Source organism: Myotis daubentonii, chromosome 2, assembly GCF_963259705.1.
Source record: "Myotis daubentonii chromosome 2, mMyoDau2.1, whole genome shotgun sequence".
Taxonomy (NCBI): Eukaryota; Metazoa; Chordata; class Mammalia; order Chiroptera; family Vespertilionidae; genus Myotis; species Myotis daubentonii.
In genome coordinates this window covers 107,832,492-107,850,107 of record NC_081841.1, presented here as the reverse complement: position 1 = coordinate 107,850,107, position 17,616 = coordinate 107,832,492, and the positions used below count along the sequence as shown (strand labels likewise).

The window sequence follows — 17,616 nt, the reverse complement described above, 5'->3', positions numbered from 1 at the left end:
TCATATAAATCCTTTGATTCTTAAAATAGGATAGGTAATCAGAACATTTATGATCAAACATTTTCCCCTAGCCCTGGCCAGTTTGGCTCAGTGGATAGAGTGTCGGCCTGCAGACTGAAGGGTCCCAGGTTCGATTCCGGTCAAGGGCATGTACCTTGGTTGCAGGCACATCCCCAGTAGTGGGTGTGCAGGAGGCAGCTAATTGATGTTTCTCTCTCATCGATGTTTCTGACTCTCTATTCCCTCTCCCTTCCTCTCTGTAAAAAATCAATAAAATATATTTTTTTAAAAAAGAAACATTTTCCCCTAATATTTGATCAACAAATTCTAATTTAGTTTTTACCAAATGAGGTAGAAACTTGAAGATATTATCTGAAATCTTATATTTGTCTTACATATTAAACATACTTTAATGTTTTACATTAGACAAAGGCAAAATTTTGTATTTTGAGCATTTCACACTAAAGGGGAAGAAGCAAGAGAACCTGAAACTGGTGACTTTCATCATAGACAAAAACCTGCAATAACACATATACATATTAAGCCAAGTCCTATTGTACCTGTTCAAGCTTTTTAAAAAGTGGGTCTTTATAAGCCACTTCTTTGCATTCACTTGCAAGATCTGAGATAAAGTCACTCTTGTTATCTTCCCAGTGTCCAGGAGCATCCTGACATGCTACTGATTGTGGTCCCTTTTTAGGCAAAGGAAAGACTGTGTGTGTTTCAGATTTATCTGATTGAAATCTGTGTGGGCTGTTAGACTCCAACTTCTGTTCTTCATGAAGTGAATCTTCTTTACTTATAAAGTTCAAGCTATTTGAAAAATCAGTGGCTTTAACAGGAAAGCTGGTGGAAATGTTCACATTTGCTCGCTTATCTTCATCTGCTTCCAAAATAGGAAATCCATGATTTAATATGACTCCAGCCCGAGAAGGATTGGTCATCCACTGGGTTAGGAAGTTCTGCCTACTGTTCAACTCTGAAGAAGTTGGCATCAGGAACATTTTAGTCCAATTTTCTACTGTATTTAAATAATGTGAAAACTAGAAAAACTATTAATTTCCAATACCTGTAGAAGACAGCCAACAAAAAGTATTAAAGATATTCTACCCACACCTTGACCCAGCACAAAAAAACATACTGAATATTTCATATGCAAAAGACTTTAGCAAAGCTCTTGGCATTAAACTACATGTTTTTTAAAGTGTCTTAAATATCCAAGTTCAGTAGATAAAAACTGAAGTTTCCTTCTCATCTAATCATTCTGATGACTTTATACAAATGCTAAATCACGTGACCTAAAACTATGGAAGCTAAGCCACCTTTCAGTGGGTCTCAACCTGTGGGTCGCGAACAATGAAAATACATCCTGCATATCAGATATTTACATTACGATTCATAATAGTAGCAAAATTACAGTTATGAAGTAGCAACAAAAATAATTTTATGGTTGGGGGTCACCACAACGTGAGGAACTGCATTAAAGGGTCGCGGCATTAGGAAGGTTGAGAACCACTAAGTTATTCGATTACCAAAGGAAAAAAAGCCACTCTCAATATAAAACACCCACATTAAACACTTTCATGCTTCTAGCCCTAGTACAACATTGCTTCTTTGCCCAACTGGGGAACCCATGCTCTCCAAAATTCCAGGACAAAAGTCACCATCCCCCATGGCTTTACCTGGCCGGGTTTTCTAATGCCCCTTACTCCTACATCATACTAACCACATACTCACTAGGCAGTCCCTTATCTGTATGCCTAGGGGTCTCTGTCATTACTATTTTGGCATTCATCCCACTATTAGTAGTATTTTGCTTTTGTGTTCATAATCTACCCAGCTATGAGTTCCTTAACACTAGATTGCCCAAGGAAGTCATTTTGACTGCTTTTTAATTTCAATTAGAAAAACAATTATGTATATAAGGACACAATGTCTTAGAATTTTGTGACTTTTTGTACAACATATAAATGCGTTTATTAATAATTGTAATTACCTCCCCCTCCTTCATTTCCAGTATATATATATGTGTTATACCTATATTGCCCAAAAGCAGTCATTTTGACTGCCTGGGGAAATTATGACTCCAATTATTGAATTGAGTAAATTTCTTATATGACCAGTTCGGCTCTGTATTGAAATAACAGTTTTCATTTTTTTTCGATTACCGTCACATGATAACATGCAAGTACACGATAAATTGTCGATACTTGATAAGTTGCAGTTGCTCAATAAGCTAAACTAGTACTTGTTATTCGAATCTTTATGCAGTGATACTTGTTCTAATAAGTTGTTTATTTTATTTCTTTTGCACCCTAAATTCATGAAAGAAATGTCGAATAGAAGTGAGTTATTAAAAAGCTAAGGAACATAAGTGAAGAGTGCTCCGATATTATTCTTTCACAATGCAGTCATTTTGACTGCTTTTGGGCAATATAGGTATATACTAAGTTTCAGTCTTTCTAGTGTTAAAGATATCTGTATATTCACCACTGCCTAGCACCATCCATTCCAGGCAGAGAGGAGAAACTTGATGTTTGCCAAAATTAATTTAAATTAAATCACAACTAAGGTTAAAATATTGAAAATAAATTCAGTAAAGGACCAGAGGCCCGGTGCACGAAATTTATGCATGGGTAGGGTACCTAGGCCTGGTCGGTGATCAGGGTCAATCAGGGCCTACCGCTACCAGCCAGGGCCTTCTTTCATTCCACGCTGCCCCCTGGTGGTCAGCACAGATCATAGTGAGTGATCAAACTCCCAGTCTCCTGGTCAAACTCCTGAGGGGACACTTCACATATTAGCCTTTTATATATATACTAGAGGCCCAGTGCACAAAAATTTGTGCACTCAGGGGGAAGGGGGGGGGTCCCTCAGCCTGGCCTGTGCCCATTCACAGTCTGGGACCCCTTGGGAGATAACGCCCTGCTGGCTTAGGCCTGCTCCCAGGTGGCAGAGGGCAGGCCCAATCCCTAGGTGCAGCCCCTGATCGGGCTCAGAGCAGGGCCGATTGGGGAGTTGGGGCACCGCCCCCTGTCATGCACAGAGCAGGGCGGATTGGGAGGTTGCGATGCCACCCTCAGTCACGCTCAGGGCAGGGCCGATGGGGGCGTTATGGCTCTACCCTGTCACACAAAGAGCAGGGCCTGTGGGGGGGTGGGAGGGAGGGTTGGGGCGCTGCACCCTGTCACACACAGAGCAGGGCCGATCAGGGGGTTGGGGCGCCACACCCTGTCACACACAGAGCCGCAGGGCGATCAGGGGGTTCGGGAGCTCCCCCGTATCAGGCACAGAGCAGGGCTGATCAGGAGGTTGGGGCGCCTTCCCCTGTCACGAACAGATAGGGAGGTTGTGGCCCCGACCCCTGTCACACACAGAGCCGCAGGGCGATCAGGGGGTTTGGGTGCTGCCCCCTGTCACACTGATCCCGGTGCCGGGAGGCCTTACGGCTCCGCTGATCCCGATGCTGGGAGGCATACTACCCTTTTACTATATAGGATAGAGGCCTGGTGCATGGGTGGGGCTGGCTGGTTTTCCCTGAAGGGTGTCCTGGATCAGGGTGGGGGTGCCCACTGGGGTGCCTGGCCAGCCTGGGTGAGGGGATGATGGCTGTTTTCCGCTGGTCACACACCCTTCAGGGTGGGGGTCCCCACTGGGGTGCCTGGCCAGTCTGGGTGAGGGGCTGAGGGCTGTTTTCAGGCCGACTGAAGCTCCCAACTGCTCCTTTTTTCCTATTCTGGGCCAGCTTTAGCTCTGGCTCCAGCTCTGAGGCCTCTGCTGCTGAAAGCAGGTATCTGGTTTGTTTGGGTTCTATAATCGAAACATTGTATAACTCCAGCTCTGAGATCCTGGCTCGCTGAAAGCAGGTTTCTGGGGTTTTGTTTAGCTTCTATATTTGTTACAATGTTTCAAACTGCAGGCTCAGAGGCCGGCAAGGCAGGCAGGGAACGTTGGTTTCCTCCGTCACTGAAGCAAGCAAGCCTCATGTTAGTTTCAAGCTGCCTGGCTGCCGGCCACCATCTTGGCTGGCAGTTAATTTGCATATTTCCCTGAATAGCCAATCGGAAGGGTAGCGGTCGTACGCTAATTACCATGTTTCTCTTTTATTAGATAGGATAGAAGGTTATTTGTGTTCATTCAATGTTCAACAATAAAAAAAGCCCAGCTGGTGTGGGTCAGTGGTTGAATGTCAACCTATGAACCTGATGGTCAGTTTGATTCCAGTCTGGGCATATGCCCAGGTTGTGGGTTTGATCCCAAGCAGGGGGCGTGCAGGAGGCAGTTGATCAATGATTCTCTCTCATCATTATGTTTCTTTTTTGTTTCAAGAAAAACTATTTTAAATATAGTGTTACATGCAATAAACATTAATATTTCAATAAAAACAATTTTAAATATAATAATATTACATGAATAAACATTAATATTTCAAAAAAAGAGATTTTAAATATAGTATTACCAAAACTGTACTAACATAGTATAATATTACAAAAGTTGTAGGAAATATGAAAAATCATTGATGCTTCTATCTCCCTCTCCCTCCCTCTCTGAAATCAATAAAAATATATATTTTTGAAAAACAGTAAGAATAACATTGGTTCATACCATAGGACAGCTACTCTATCTGAATCCTACTCTAAAATAACCAATTTCCTAACATAAGCTGTCCCTCCTTTGTATGTCTGATTTTCCTTAACAGCATTCATTTTCTTACTGTGTGCCAGATACTGTTCTAGGATGGTTATGTAACAGTTAATAAGTCAGTCTAATCTAGTGGTGAAAATACACACATAAAAATTAACTATACAGGGAAACCAAGATGGCGGCATAGGTAAACACTGGAAATTGCTGCCTCCCACAACAAATTCAAAAATACAACTAAAAGACAAAACGGACATCATCCAGAACTACAGGAAGGCTGGCTGAGTGGAAATTCTACAACTACAAGGAAAGAGAAAAGGACACTGAGACTCAGAGGAGCTGCGGAGGTGGAGTGCAGAGGTACAGAGGCGCACGCGGAAAGGGCTGAAGACTGAGGACGCGGCTGTCTTTTTGAATCGGGAGGGAGCCACAAGCCCCCGACTGCTCTGAACTCCAGTTCTGGGTGAGTCTCTGGGGACCTAGACTCATACGGAGAGAAACTTGACTGTCTGGCAGCGGGCAGAACTCGGAACTCAAGGGCAGCTTTCTCTCAGGTGCTTGCAGCGATTACCGGGACAGTGAGACACGGGGCCCCTTAGGGCAGAGCTGAGGATCAGCCATAGCTGCTTGCTCCGCCCTGTTGATTCCGAGACCATGCCCCACCCAAGCTGCAGCAGAGGCTTTTGCAAATGAATGACCTGGCCCTTTGCAATATGAAAATTACCTAACAAACTGCAGCTGGGCCAGACAGACCCAGAACTTCCAAGAGAAAACCCAAGGCCCCACAGCAGCTTGCATTGCTTCACAGTTGGGCCTCATTTGGGCACCTCCAAACCCCAAACAAGGAAGGGGAATCTGCAGATCTCTTCATAGCTCCTGCTGGGTAGCCTCAGGCAGAGGCTAAATTAGCACCTCCTTAGATCCAAGAGCCAGTGTACCCAGTGGTCAGAGTGGGACCATCCAGATTACAACTCCTCAGATCCATAAGGGACACACTCAGGGGGCAGACTCAGTGAGCACCAAAGCCCCACTGAAGCAAGTCTTGCCCCAGAAGGGTGTCTCCAGCACAGAAGTTCTCCCACTGCAGACACAGCTGATTCTCACAGCCAATTGGCCTGGAGGTCAATTCCTCCCAGTGATACCTTCAACAATCAAGGCTTAACTACAACAAGACTGTGCACAAAGCTCACAAAGGGGTGCACCAAGAGTGTCCACGTCAGGTAATTGGGGAGGCTGAGCCACTGGGCCCTATAGGACACCAAGCACAGAAAGCCACTCTACCAACACAGGGAAGCATAAAAAATGCGGAGACAAACGACAGAAATGGAGGAAAGCAAACGACTGAATATAGAGTTCAAAACCACACTTTTAAGATTTTTCAAGAACTTTCTAGAAACCGCCAATAAATGTAATGAGACCCTCAAGAAATCTAGTGAGACCCTCGAGGTTACGATAAAGGACCAACTAGAAATTAAGCATACACTGACTGAAATAAAGGGTATTATGCAGAGTTCCAATAGCAGACTAGAGGATCCCAAGAATCAAGTCAAAGATTTGAAATACGAAGAAACAAAAAACACCCAACCAGAAAAGCAAAATGAAAAAAGAATCCAAAAATATGAAGATAGTGTAAGGAGCCTCTGGGACAGCTTCAAGCGTACCAACATCCGAATTATAGGGGTGCCAGAAGAAGAGAGAGAGCAAGATATTGAAAACCTATTTGAAGAAATAATGACAGAAAACTTCCCCTACCTGGTGAAAGAAATAGACTTACAAGTCCAGGAAGCGCAGAGAACCCCAAACAAAAGGAATCCAAAGAGGACCACACCAAGACACATCATAATTAAAATGCCAAGAGCAAAAGACAAAGAGAGAATCTTAAAAGCAGCAAGAGAAAAACAGTTACCTACAAAGGAGTATCCATATGACTGTCAGCTGATTTCTCAACAGAAACTATGCAGGCCAGAAGGGAGTGGCAAGAAATATTCAAAGTGATGAATAGCAGGAACCTACAACCAAGATTACTTTATCCAGCAAAGTTATCATTCAGAACTGAAGGTCAGATAAAGAGCTTCACAGATAAGGAAAAGCTAAAGGAGTTCATCACCACCAAAGCAGGATTATATGAAATGCTGAAAGGTATCCTTTAAGAAGAGGAAGAAGAAGAAAAAGGTAAAGATACAAATTATGAACAACAAATACACATCTATCAACAAGTGAATCTAAAAATCAAGGGAATAAATAATCTGATGAACAGAAAAAAAATTAACTATACAATATATTAAATAGTAATAAGTATTAAAAAGAAAAATAAAAGCCATGTGGAAGAAGGAGAGTGCACATTTAGATAGTGTGAACAGGATAAAATTAAGGATCTGGCAGAAGAGAAGGAGTGCGTGGTGCAGTTATAAGGGACAAAGTAAGGCCCAGCCACCTGGACTTTAGAACCTTCATCTGCAACATGCCCCACCAATGCCCATTCCTCCAAAATCCCACCAATTTTCACAGTCCCATCACCACTATCCACCTTGAATTCTCTAGGATTAATCTCTTTATGTGTTGAAACCTATTTACATCAGTTATCATAAGAAGGCTCTGAATCCCAGGCCGCCCTTTATCTCATGAACTAATCTCCACACACATGCTTTATTCTGTCTCCATCTCCCAAGCATCTCCAATGCTAAAACACTCACTGTCCACCACCAGTAAAATCTCCTATTATCCTTACTTCTTCTCTGACCTTCCTGAGAACATGTCTCCCTATGATGCCCACACCCTAATACCACAGACCTGGAAGTAGATAATGTGTTTTCCTTTTTGTACTTTTTTGTTTTTAGCTTATACTCCCTTTCTCCACCATAAAAACACCCAATTCCAACCCTCCTTTTGGTCCTACCAGCTTCCAGTAATTCCCCAAAATGACTAACACAAAGGCAAAGTGGAGAGGCACAAACTATATGATCTCTAGGCCTTTAAGGAAACAAGGGAGTTGTTCCTTTGGCCACATACATGCAAATCTACAAGAAAGATGATATTGTACACATCAAGGTAATGGGCACTGTTCAAAAGGAATGACCCAATGCTGGCCAGTGTGCACAGTGGTTAGAGCATCTACTCACGTACCAAAGAGTCACGATTTGATTCCTGGTCTAGAACATGTACATGGGTTGCAGGTACAATCCCAGCCCCAATTGGGGCATGTATAGGAGGTAAGCAATCAATGTGTCCCTCTCACATCAATGTCTGTCTGTCTGTCTGTTTCTCTCTCTTTTTTTCTCTCTCTCAGTCTCTTTCTCCCTCCTCCCCTCCCTCCCTTCCACTCTCTCTAAAAATCAATGGAAAAAATATCCTTGAGTGAGGATTAATAAAAAAAAAAGAGAGACAGAGCGAGAGAAAGCAATTGATGTATGTATTTGGCATATTAAGCACTCTAAGAGCTTAGATAGCTTCTGAAACATGTGAAGGAAAATGATCAGAAAAAGAAGGAATCCAAAGAGAAAGGTATCTGGATTCAAATGAAGTGCCAGCCTGCTCCACCCAGAGCAAGAGCAGCACACTTTGTGAGAACCAATGAAAAGGAGCTTGAGCTGCTAGAACCTACTCCCTATGAATCTATGGCATGAAAAGTGTAAATATGAAAGACCACTGTACTATTAAGAAGGAAAAAAGAAGCCCAATACACCAAGGTTGTGGATTTAAGCTCCAGTCATGGCACATACAAAAAGCAACCAATGAATGCATAAATAAGTAAAACAACAAATCAATGGTTCTCTTTTTCTTTCTCTCTCTCCACTCTTTCTTTCCTCTCACCTCACCATTGTTGTTTCTGTCTCTCGCTCCCTCTCCCTTCCTCTCTGAAATCAATAAAAACTTTTTTTTTTTAAAGAGATGTAAAAACTGTAATGTCCTTGAAGCCAAGTGAATGAAGAAAGTGTTTCGGAGAATCAAAATGGCCATGTAGATAAATGCTGGTACTTGCTGCCTACCACAACATCAAAATTACAACTAAAATCAGATCAACTATCATACAGAACCACCTGAAATCTGGCTGAATGGAAGTCCTACAACTAGAGAAGTAAAAAAAAAGCAGTGTGACTGGTAGGAGGGACAGAAGTGCGGAATAGGCTGGTCCAACACCCACATAGGGCGTTATTTTAATTGAGAGTGATATTGTGGCTGCAAAGGCCTCCCATGAGGAACAAGGGGTCCGAGCCCCACAGCAGACCCCAAGAACAGGGTTCCAAAACTGGGAAGAAAATTCCCCATAACTTCAAGCTATAAAAACCAGCAGGGACTGTACCTGAGTGACACAAAGGTTGCAGGAGACCCAGGCAGTTTCTATTAAAGGGCTGGAGCATGAACGTACTCAGATTTAATCCCTCTGGGCTCCAGCACTGGAGGGGGGACTTGAAAGGAACCTGGGACACTTGGGGAGGAACAGGATAGTCTGGCATTAGAGTAAGAACTCGGGGGTGGCTTTCTCCTAGACAGGGGTGCTCAGATGGGTCACTGTTTCTGTGCTAGGACCTCCCCATTGCAGAGCTAACTGGCAGCCATATCTGAGTTTCAATTGGCTTAGCCCACACTATTTGCTCTACCCTGATGATTCCCTGAGAAACTGCCCCATCCAATTTGCAGCTCCAACCAAGCTATTTGCGGTGGCTTTTCCATATGAATGGCCTGTCCTGGCTTAGGCTTCAGGCTAACATAAAATCTCTTAAACGAGCAGCAATTGATGTAAGCATACCCCATACCTATCAATAACAGGCCCAAGGGTTGGGGGTTATGGGGTTGGAGCTAGGAGGGCATCCATCCAAGTTTCCTGTTCTTAGTAATTCCTTCATTATACTGAGGATATCTATCTCCCTGGGACAATTGTTATCCTGGTGGTTTTTGCCTGGAGGGGAAGCAGTTGTCCCCCCATGTTGGAAGAAACTCCCACCCCACCCTGTGGTAGATAGCCTGAGGCTGATCAATGCTAATAACAATCAGACTGAAGGCAGAGGAGGATCTCTGGAGCCTCTGAGTCTTTGCCTGATCTCTTTGTGGGCACAAGACTAGGAAAATCAGACTCTGGTGCACATCTTGGTCCTGTCCAAAGACAACAAACCCCAGCAAAGGGAGCCAAAAGCTGTGGATTGCTGATAGCTCCAAACAGTACTGAGGGCCAGTCACAAATAACCTCTGACACTGTCCTGCACTAGAGACTGGAAGTTGTAGCAGATGTACCTAATACATAGACACAAACCCAAACAGGCAGTCAATATAGGGAGAGCCCTGGGTTGTTTTGCTCAGTGGACAGAGCATCGGCCTGAGGAATGAAGGGTCCTTCTTTGATTAGCAATCAGGACATATGCCTGGGTTGCGGGCTCAATCCCCAGTAGGGGGAGTGCAGGAGGCAGCGATCGATAATTCTAATCATTGATGTTTCTATCTCTCTCACCCTCTCCCTTCCACTCTGAAATCAATAAAAATATTTTTTTAATGGGGAGAAAACAAAAAAAACAGAAATGAAAGAACAAGTGAATTCCCCAGAACTACTAAATGAAATGGAGATAAGAAATTTGGGCGGCATAGGTTAACGCCGGAGATTGCTGTCTCGAACAACCACTTCAGAAAGAACAGAACGGACATCATCCAGAACCACAGGAAGGCTGGCTGAGTGGAAATTCTACAACTAGGAGGAAAGAGAATATCATACCCAGACTCAGAGGAGGCACAGTGCTGAAGTGAAATACTCAGGTGCAGAGTGCGCACGCGGAGCGGGCTGGCGGCGGAGGGCGCGGTTGTTGTTTTCAATTGGGAGGGAGTTTCAGACTCTGAGCTCCAGATCCGGGCGAGTCTCTGGGGACCCAGACTCAAACGGGAGAAGCGGGACTGTCTGGCTTCGGTCGGAACTCCAAGGCAGCTTTCTCTCCGAGGTTTGCAGCAGTTGCTGGGACTCTGAGAGGCAGAGCCCCTAGGGACGGAACTGAGAGCAGCCATAACTGCTCGCTCTGCCCGCCCTGTTGATCCCCTGGGACCCGCCCCGCCCAAGCCCTGCACAGAACCATTTGCCGGATAGCCTCAGGCAAACGCTAGATTAGCACCGCCCTAGAGATCCAGCACAGAAGCTCTCCCACTGCAAACACAGCTGACTCTCATAGCCAGTTAGCCTGGAGGTCAAATCACCCCTGGTATTACCGACAACAATCAAGGATTAACTACAAGACTGCGCACAAAGACCACTAGGGGGTGCACCAAGAAAAGATAAAAAAATGCGGACACAAAGAAACAGGACGCAAATGTCAGAAATGGAAGATATAGAGCTCAAAACCACACTTTTAAGGTCTCTCAAGAACTGTCTAGAAGCTGCCGATAAACTTAGTAAGGCCCTCGAAAAGACTGGTGAGACCGCCGATAAATGTAGTGAGATCCTCAAGAAATCTAATGAGACCCTCGATGTTGTGATAAAGAACCAACTACAAATTAAGCATACACTGACTGAAATAAAGAATATTATACAGACACCCAACAGCAGACCAGAGGAGCGCAAGAATCAAGTCAAAGATTTGAAATGCTAAGAAGCAAAAAACACCCAACTGGAAAAGCAAAATGAAAAAAGAATCCGAAAATACGAAGATAGTGTAAGGAGCCTCTGGGACAGCTTCAAGCGCACCAACATCCGAATTATAGGGGTGCCAGAAGAAGAGAGAGAGCAAGAGCAAGATATGGAAAACCTATTTGAAGAAATAATGACAGAAAACTTCCCCCACCTGGTGAAAGAAATAGACCTACAGGTCCAGGAAGCACAGAGAACCCCAAACAAAAGGAATCCAAAGAGGACCACACCAAGACACATCATAATTAAAATGCCAAGAGCAAAAGACAAAGAGAGAATCTTAAAAGCAGCAAGAGAAAGAAACCCAGTTACCTACAAGGGAATACCCACACGACTGTCAGCTGATTTCTCAACAGAAACTTTGCAGGCCAGAAGGGAATGGCAAGAAATATTCAAAGTGATGAATACCAAGAACCTACAACCAAGATTACTTTATCCAGCAAAGCTATCATTCAGAACGGAAGGTCAGATAAAGAGCTTCACAGATAAGGAAAAGCTAAAGGAGTTCATCACCACCAAACCAGTATTATATGAAATGCTGAAAGGTATCCTTTAAGAAGAGGAAGAAGAAGAAAAAAAAGGTAAAGATACAAATTATGAACAACAAATATGCATCTATCAACAAGTGAATCTAAGAATCAAGTGAATAAATAATCTGGTGATCATAATAGGATCAGGGACATAGAAAGGGAATGGACTGACTATTCTTGGGGGGGAAAGGGGTGTGGGAGATGCGGAAAGAGACTGGACAAAAATCGTGCACCTATGGAAGAGGACAGTGGGTGGGGAGTGAGGGCGGAGGGTGAGGCGGGAACTGGGAGGAGGGGAGTTATGGGGGGGGGGGAAGAGGAACAAATGTAATAATCTGAACAATAAATATTTAATTAAAAAAAAAATTTACCGACATAGAGTCCAGAATAATGATGGCAAAGATATAAACAGCATGAGAAAAGATATAGTAAATATGAAGAATGGCATGGCACTAATAAAGAACATGGTGGAAGGAATACACAGCAGATTAGGAGAAGCCGAGGATCACATCAGTGGATTAGAAGACAGGGCAGAAAAAAATCACCTAACCAGAAAACCAAAAAGAAAAAACAATTAAAAGACAGGAAAAGCGCTTAAGGAAGCTTAAAAGACAACATGAAATGTAACAATATTCACATAATACATATGCCAGAAGGGGAAGAAAGTGAGCAAGGGAGTAAAAAAAAAAAACAGAAGAAGAAAAAGAAAGAAAGTGAGCAAGGGGTAGAGAATGTGTTTGAAGAAATAATGGCAGAAAACTTCCCTACCCTGGTGAAGGAAAAAGTTACACAAGTCAGGAGGCACAAGCAAGAAGAACCCAAACAGGCCCATGCCCCAACACATCATAATTAAAATGACAAAAATTAAAAACAAAGAGAGATTCTTAAAGGCAGCAAGAGAAAAGCAAATTGTTACCTACAAAGGATCTCCCATAAAGCTGTCATCTGATATCTCATCAGAAACTCTACATGCCAGAAGAGAAAGGCATGAAGTATTCAAGGTAATGAAAAGCAAGTATCTGAAACTAAGATTACTAGATGAAGCAAGGCTATCATTCATTATAGATGGTGAAATGAAGAGATTCCCAAACAAAAAAGACTAAAGCACTTTGTTACCACTAAATAAGCATTGCAATAAATGCTAAAGAGACTGCTGTACTAAGAAGAAATGGAGAAACAGGCATACAGAATTAAAATGGCAATAAAAGAGTAACTATCAATCACCTGAAATGTAAATGAATTAAATGCTCCTATCAAAAGGCAAAGAGTAGCAGAATGGATAGAAAAACATAACCCAATTATATGCTGTCTACAAGACACCCATCTCAAAACAAAAGACTCACACAAAATGAAAGTGAATGAATGGAAAAAATTATCCATGCAAATGGAAAACACAAAAAGGCTGGGATAGCAATATTCATATCTAACAAAATATGAAAAACTGAAGGCCATTACAAAGGTCATTACATAATATTAAAGGAATCCTATTAATAAAAGGCTAATATGCAAACTGTCCCCTCGGGAGTTTGACCAACCCTGAATTCAACAGCTTGCTATGACGTGCACTGACCAACAGGGGACGGTGCCACAGCCGGGGGAAGGAAGGCCCCAGCTGGCTCTGATCACCGGCCAGGCCTAGGGACCCTACCTGTGCACAAATTTCATGCACTGGGCCCCCAGTCAATCCAATAAGAGGATATAATCATGGTACACATATATGCACATAATACAGGAGCACTTAAATATATTTAATAACTTCCAGAGGAATATAAGGGAATGACTGACATTGGTACAGTTTTATTAGGGAACTTGAACACCCCGCTGACTTCCAAACAAAAAATTAACAAAGAAACAGTAACTCTAAAGGACACACTGGATCAGATGGGTTTAATTGACATTTATAGAACATTTCACCCCAAAGCTGCAGAATATACATTCTCTCAAGTGCACATGGATCGTTCACAAAGATAGATCACATGTTAGGATACAAAACAAGTCTCTACAAGTTCAAGAAGACTGAAATCATATCAAGCATCTTCTCAGATAATAAATGAATGAAATTAGAAATCAACTACAGTAAAAACAACCAAAATGACTCAAACACATGGAGGCTAAATAGCATGTTATTAAACAATGAATGAGTTACCAATGAGATCAAGAAAGAAGTCAAAAACTTCCTGGAAACAAACAAAAATGAACACACAACTACCCAAAATCTCTGGGACACAGAAAAAGGAAGGTCATAACATTACAGGCCTACCTCAAAAAAAAAAAACACCAAGAAAAAGTAAAAATAAACTATTTAACCCTACATCTTAAAGAATTAGGAAGAGAACAAGAAAAGCCCAGAGTTAGTAGAAAAAAGGAAATAATAAAGATCAGAGCAGAAATAAATGACATAGAGACTAAAAGAACAATACAAAAAAAAAAAAAAAAAACAAATAAACCAAGAGCTGTTTCTTTGAAAACACAAACAAGATTGTTGAACCAGACTCATCAAGAAACAAGATAATGGACCCAAATAAATAAAATCAAAAAGTAAAGCATTTAGGCTGTTTCCAAATTTTAGCTATTGTAAATTGCGCTACTATGAACATAGGGATACATATAACCTTTCTGATTGGTGTTTCTGTTTTCTTGGGATATATTCCTAGGGTATGCATGCATATAAGCATAACCAACAGATGCAAGTCACTGGGGACGGGGGGACGAAAGCAAGTGCTGGGGGGGGGGGGGTAGGGGAGGCCAGGGATAGGTCAATGGGGGAAAAAAGAGACATATGTACTACTATTTGTAATATCTTAAAAAATAAAATTTAAAAAAAACCCTAAAGCAGTGAAGTAACAACAGACACCACAGAAATACAAAGGATTGTAAGAAAACCCTATGAACAACTATATACCAACAAGCTGGACAATGTGAAGAAAATAAAAAAAATCCCCCCCCCCCCAACAAAAAATATACAATCTATCAGAACTGAATCAGGAAGAATCAAAAAACCTGAATAGGCCAGTAACAACTGATGAAATAGAAGCAGTAATCAAAAAAATCTCAGCAAAAAAAGCCCTGGTCCAGATGGCTTCACAGGGGAGTTTTACCAAACCTTCAAAGGACAACTTACACCTATCCTGCTCAAACTATACCAAAAATTCCAAAAGGAAGAAACACTTCCAAGCTCTGTTTATGAGGCCAACATTATCCTAATTTCAAAACCAGATAAAGACACTACAAGAAAGAGAACTATGGGCCAATATCCCTAATGAACATGGTTGTTAAAATCCTCAACAAAGTATTAGCAAATTGAATCCAGCAATATATTAAAAAGAACATACACCATGACCAAGTGGGATTTACTACAGGGTTGCAAGGCAAGTACAATATTTGCAAATCAATACACATGATACATATCACATAAAAAGATTGAAAGACAAAATGATATGATCATATCAATTGATGCAGAAAAAGTATTCAACAAAATCCAACACCCATCCTATCTAATAAAAGAGAAACATGGTAATTGGTGTACGACCGCTACCCTTCCCATTGGCTAATCAGCGAGATATGCAAATTAACTGCCAGCCAAGATGGCGGCCGGCAGCCAGACAGCTTGAAACTAACATGAGGCTTGCTTGCTTCAGTGACAGAGGACTGCAAAGTTCCCCGCCTGCCTTGCCGGCCTCTGAGCCTGCAGTTTCAAACATTGTAACAAATATAGATGCTAAACAAAACCCCAGAAACCAGCTTTCAGCCGGCTGGGATCTCAGAGCTGGAGTTGATACATTGTCTCGATTATAGAACCGAAACAAACCAGATACCTGCTTTCAGGAGCGGAGGCCTAAGAGCTGGAGCCTCAGAGCTAAAGCTGGCCCAGAATAAATTTTAAAAAAAGAAAAAAAGGAGCAGTTGGGAGCTTCAGTCCCAGCCTGAAAACAGCCCTCAGCCCCTCACCCAGACTGGTCAGGCACCCCAGTGGGGACACCCACCCTGAAGGATGTGTGACCAGCTGCAAACAGCCATCATCCCCTCATCCAGGCTGACCAGGCACCCCAGTGGGGACCCCCACCCTGATCCAGGACACCCTTCAGGGCAAACCAGCCAGCCCCCAGCCATGCACCAGGCCTCTATTCTATATAGTAAAAGGGTAATATGCCTCCCAGCACTGGGATCAGCGGAGCTGAGAGGCCTCCCAGCACCGGGATCAGTGTGACAGGGGGCAGCGCCCAAACCCCCTGATCGCCCTGCTCTGTGGGTGATAGAGGGTGGCGCCCCAACTCCGCCCCCACGGGCCCTGCTCTGTGTGTGATGGGGTAGAGCCATAACCTCCCCATCAGCCCTACCCTGAGTGTGATAGTGGTGGCGCCACAACCTCCCTATCAGCCCTGCTCTGTTCTGTGCCTGATAGGGGGGAGCTCCCAACCCCCTGATCACCCTGCGGTTCTGTGTGTGACAGGGTGCGGCGCCCCAACCCCCTCACCCCACGGGCCTTGCTCTTTGTGTGACGAGGTAGAGCCATAACCTCCCCATCGGCCCTGCCCTGAGTGTGAGAGTGGCAGTGCCCCAACCCCCTGATCGGCCCTGCTCTGTGGGTGATAGAGGGTGGCACCCCAACGCCCCCCCCACGGGCCCTACTCTGTGTGTGATGGGGTAGAGCCATAACCTCCCCATCAGCCCTGCCCTGAGTGTGAGAGTGGCGGCGCCCCAACCCCCTGATCCACCCTGCTCTGTGTGTGATAGGGGGCGTTGCCCCAACTCCCCTATCCCCCCTACTCTGTGAGTGACAGGGGCGAGCTCCTCAACCCCCTGATGGGCCCTGCTCTGTACGTGACAGGGGGGAGCTCCCCAACCCCCTGATCGAACCTGCTCTGTGCGTGACAGGGGGTGGTGCCATAACCTCCCTATTGACCCTGCTTTGAGTGTGACAGGTGGCAGTGCCCCAACCCCTCCAATCGGCCCTAACCTGAGCATGACTGAGGGTGGCATCACAACCTCCCAATCTGCCCTGCTCTGTGCATGACAGGGGGCGGCGCCCCAACTCCCCAATCGGCCCTGCTCTGAGCCCAACCAGGGGCTGCACCTAGGGATTGGGCCTGCTCTCTGCCACCCGGGAGCAGGCCTAAGCCAGCAGGTCGTTATCTCCGGAGGGGTCGCAGACTGTGAGAGGGCACAGGCTGGGCTGAGGGCACCGCCCAAACCCCTTGATCACCCCAAGTGCACAAATTTTTGTGCACCGGGCCTCTAGTCTTACCTAATAATAGACAAACATGCAAATTGACCATACCTTCACTATGCCCACCAGCCAATAGGATGAGTACGCAAATTAACCAAACAAAGATGGCAGTTAATTTGCATAAGTAGGCGCCCAGCAGCAATCAGAGCCTGCAATCAGAGCTGAGGGGTCCCCTGCCCAAGCCTAATGCCTTAAGGAGTTAGGCCTGGGCAGGGGCGGAGCCGGCGATGGCGGGGAGCAGGGGTGGAGTCGGTGATCACGGGGAGCTGGGGGTCCCCTGCCCAGGCCTAACGCCTCGGCCACAGGTATTAGGCCTGGGCAGGGGCGGAGCCAGCGATCACGGGGAGCAGGGGTGGATCCAGCAATGGTGGGGAGCTGGGGGTCCCCTTCTCAGGCCTAACGCCTCGGTCAGAGGCTTTAGGCCTGGACAGAGATGGAGCTGGCGATGGCGGGGAGCAGGGAGGGAGCCAGCGATGGCAGGGAGCTAGGGGTCCCCTGCCCAGGCCTAATGCCTCTGCCACAGGCGTTAGGCCTGGGCAGGGGCGGAGCTGGCAATGGCGGGGAGCGGGGGCTGAGCTGGGATGGCAGTGAGCTGGGGGTCCCCTGCCCAGGCCTAA

General features: G+C 44.6%; 1 protein-coding gene across 4 annotated transcripts in view; it reads right to left on the bottom strand.

The window, feature by feature from the left end:
* CENPJ (centromere protein J) overlaps positions 1-17,616 on the bottom strand; it is a 110,470-nt gene that overhangs the window by 75,979 nt on the left and 16,875 nt on the right. For all 4 annotated transcript variants that reach the window (XM_059684162.1, XM_059684164.1, XM_059684165.1 and 1 more), the window contains one exon: positions 561-1,069. In XM_059684162.1, the coding sequence (XP_059540145.1) occupies positions 561-1,004 (444 nt within the window). In that variant the 5' untranslated portion in view covers positions 1,005-1,069. The remainder of the gene's footprint in view (positions 1-560; positions 1,070-17,616) is intronic.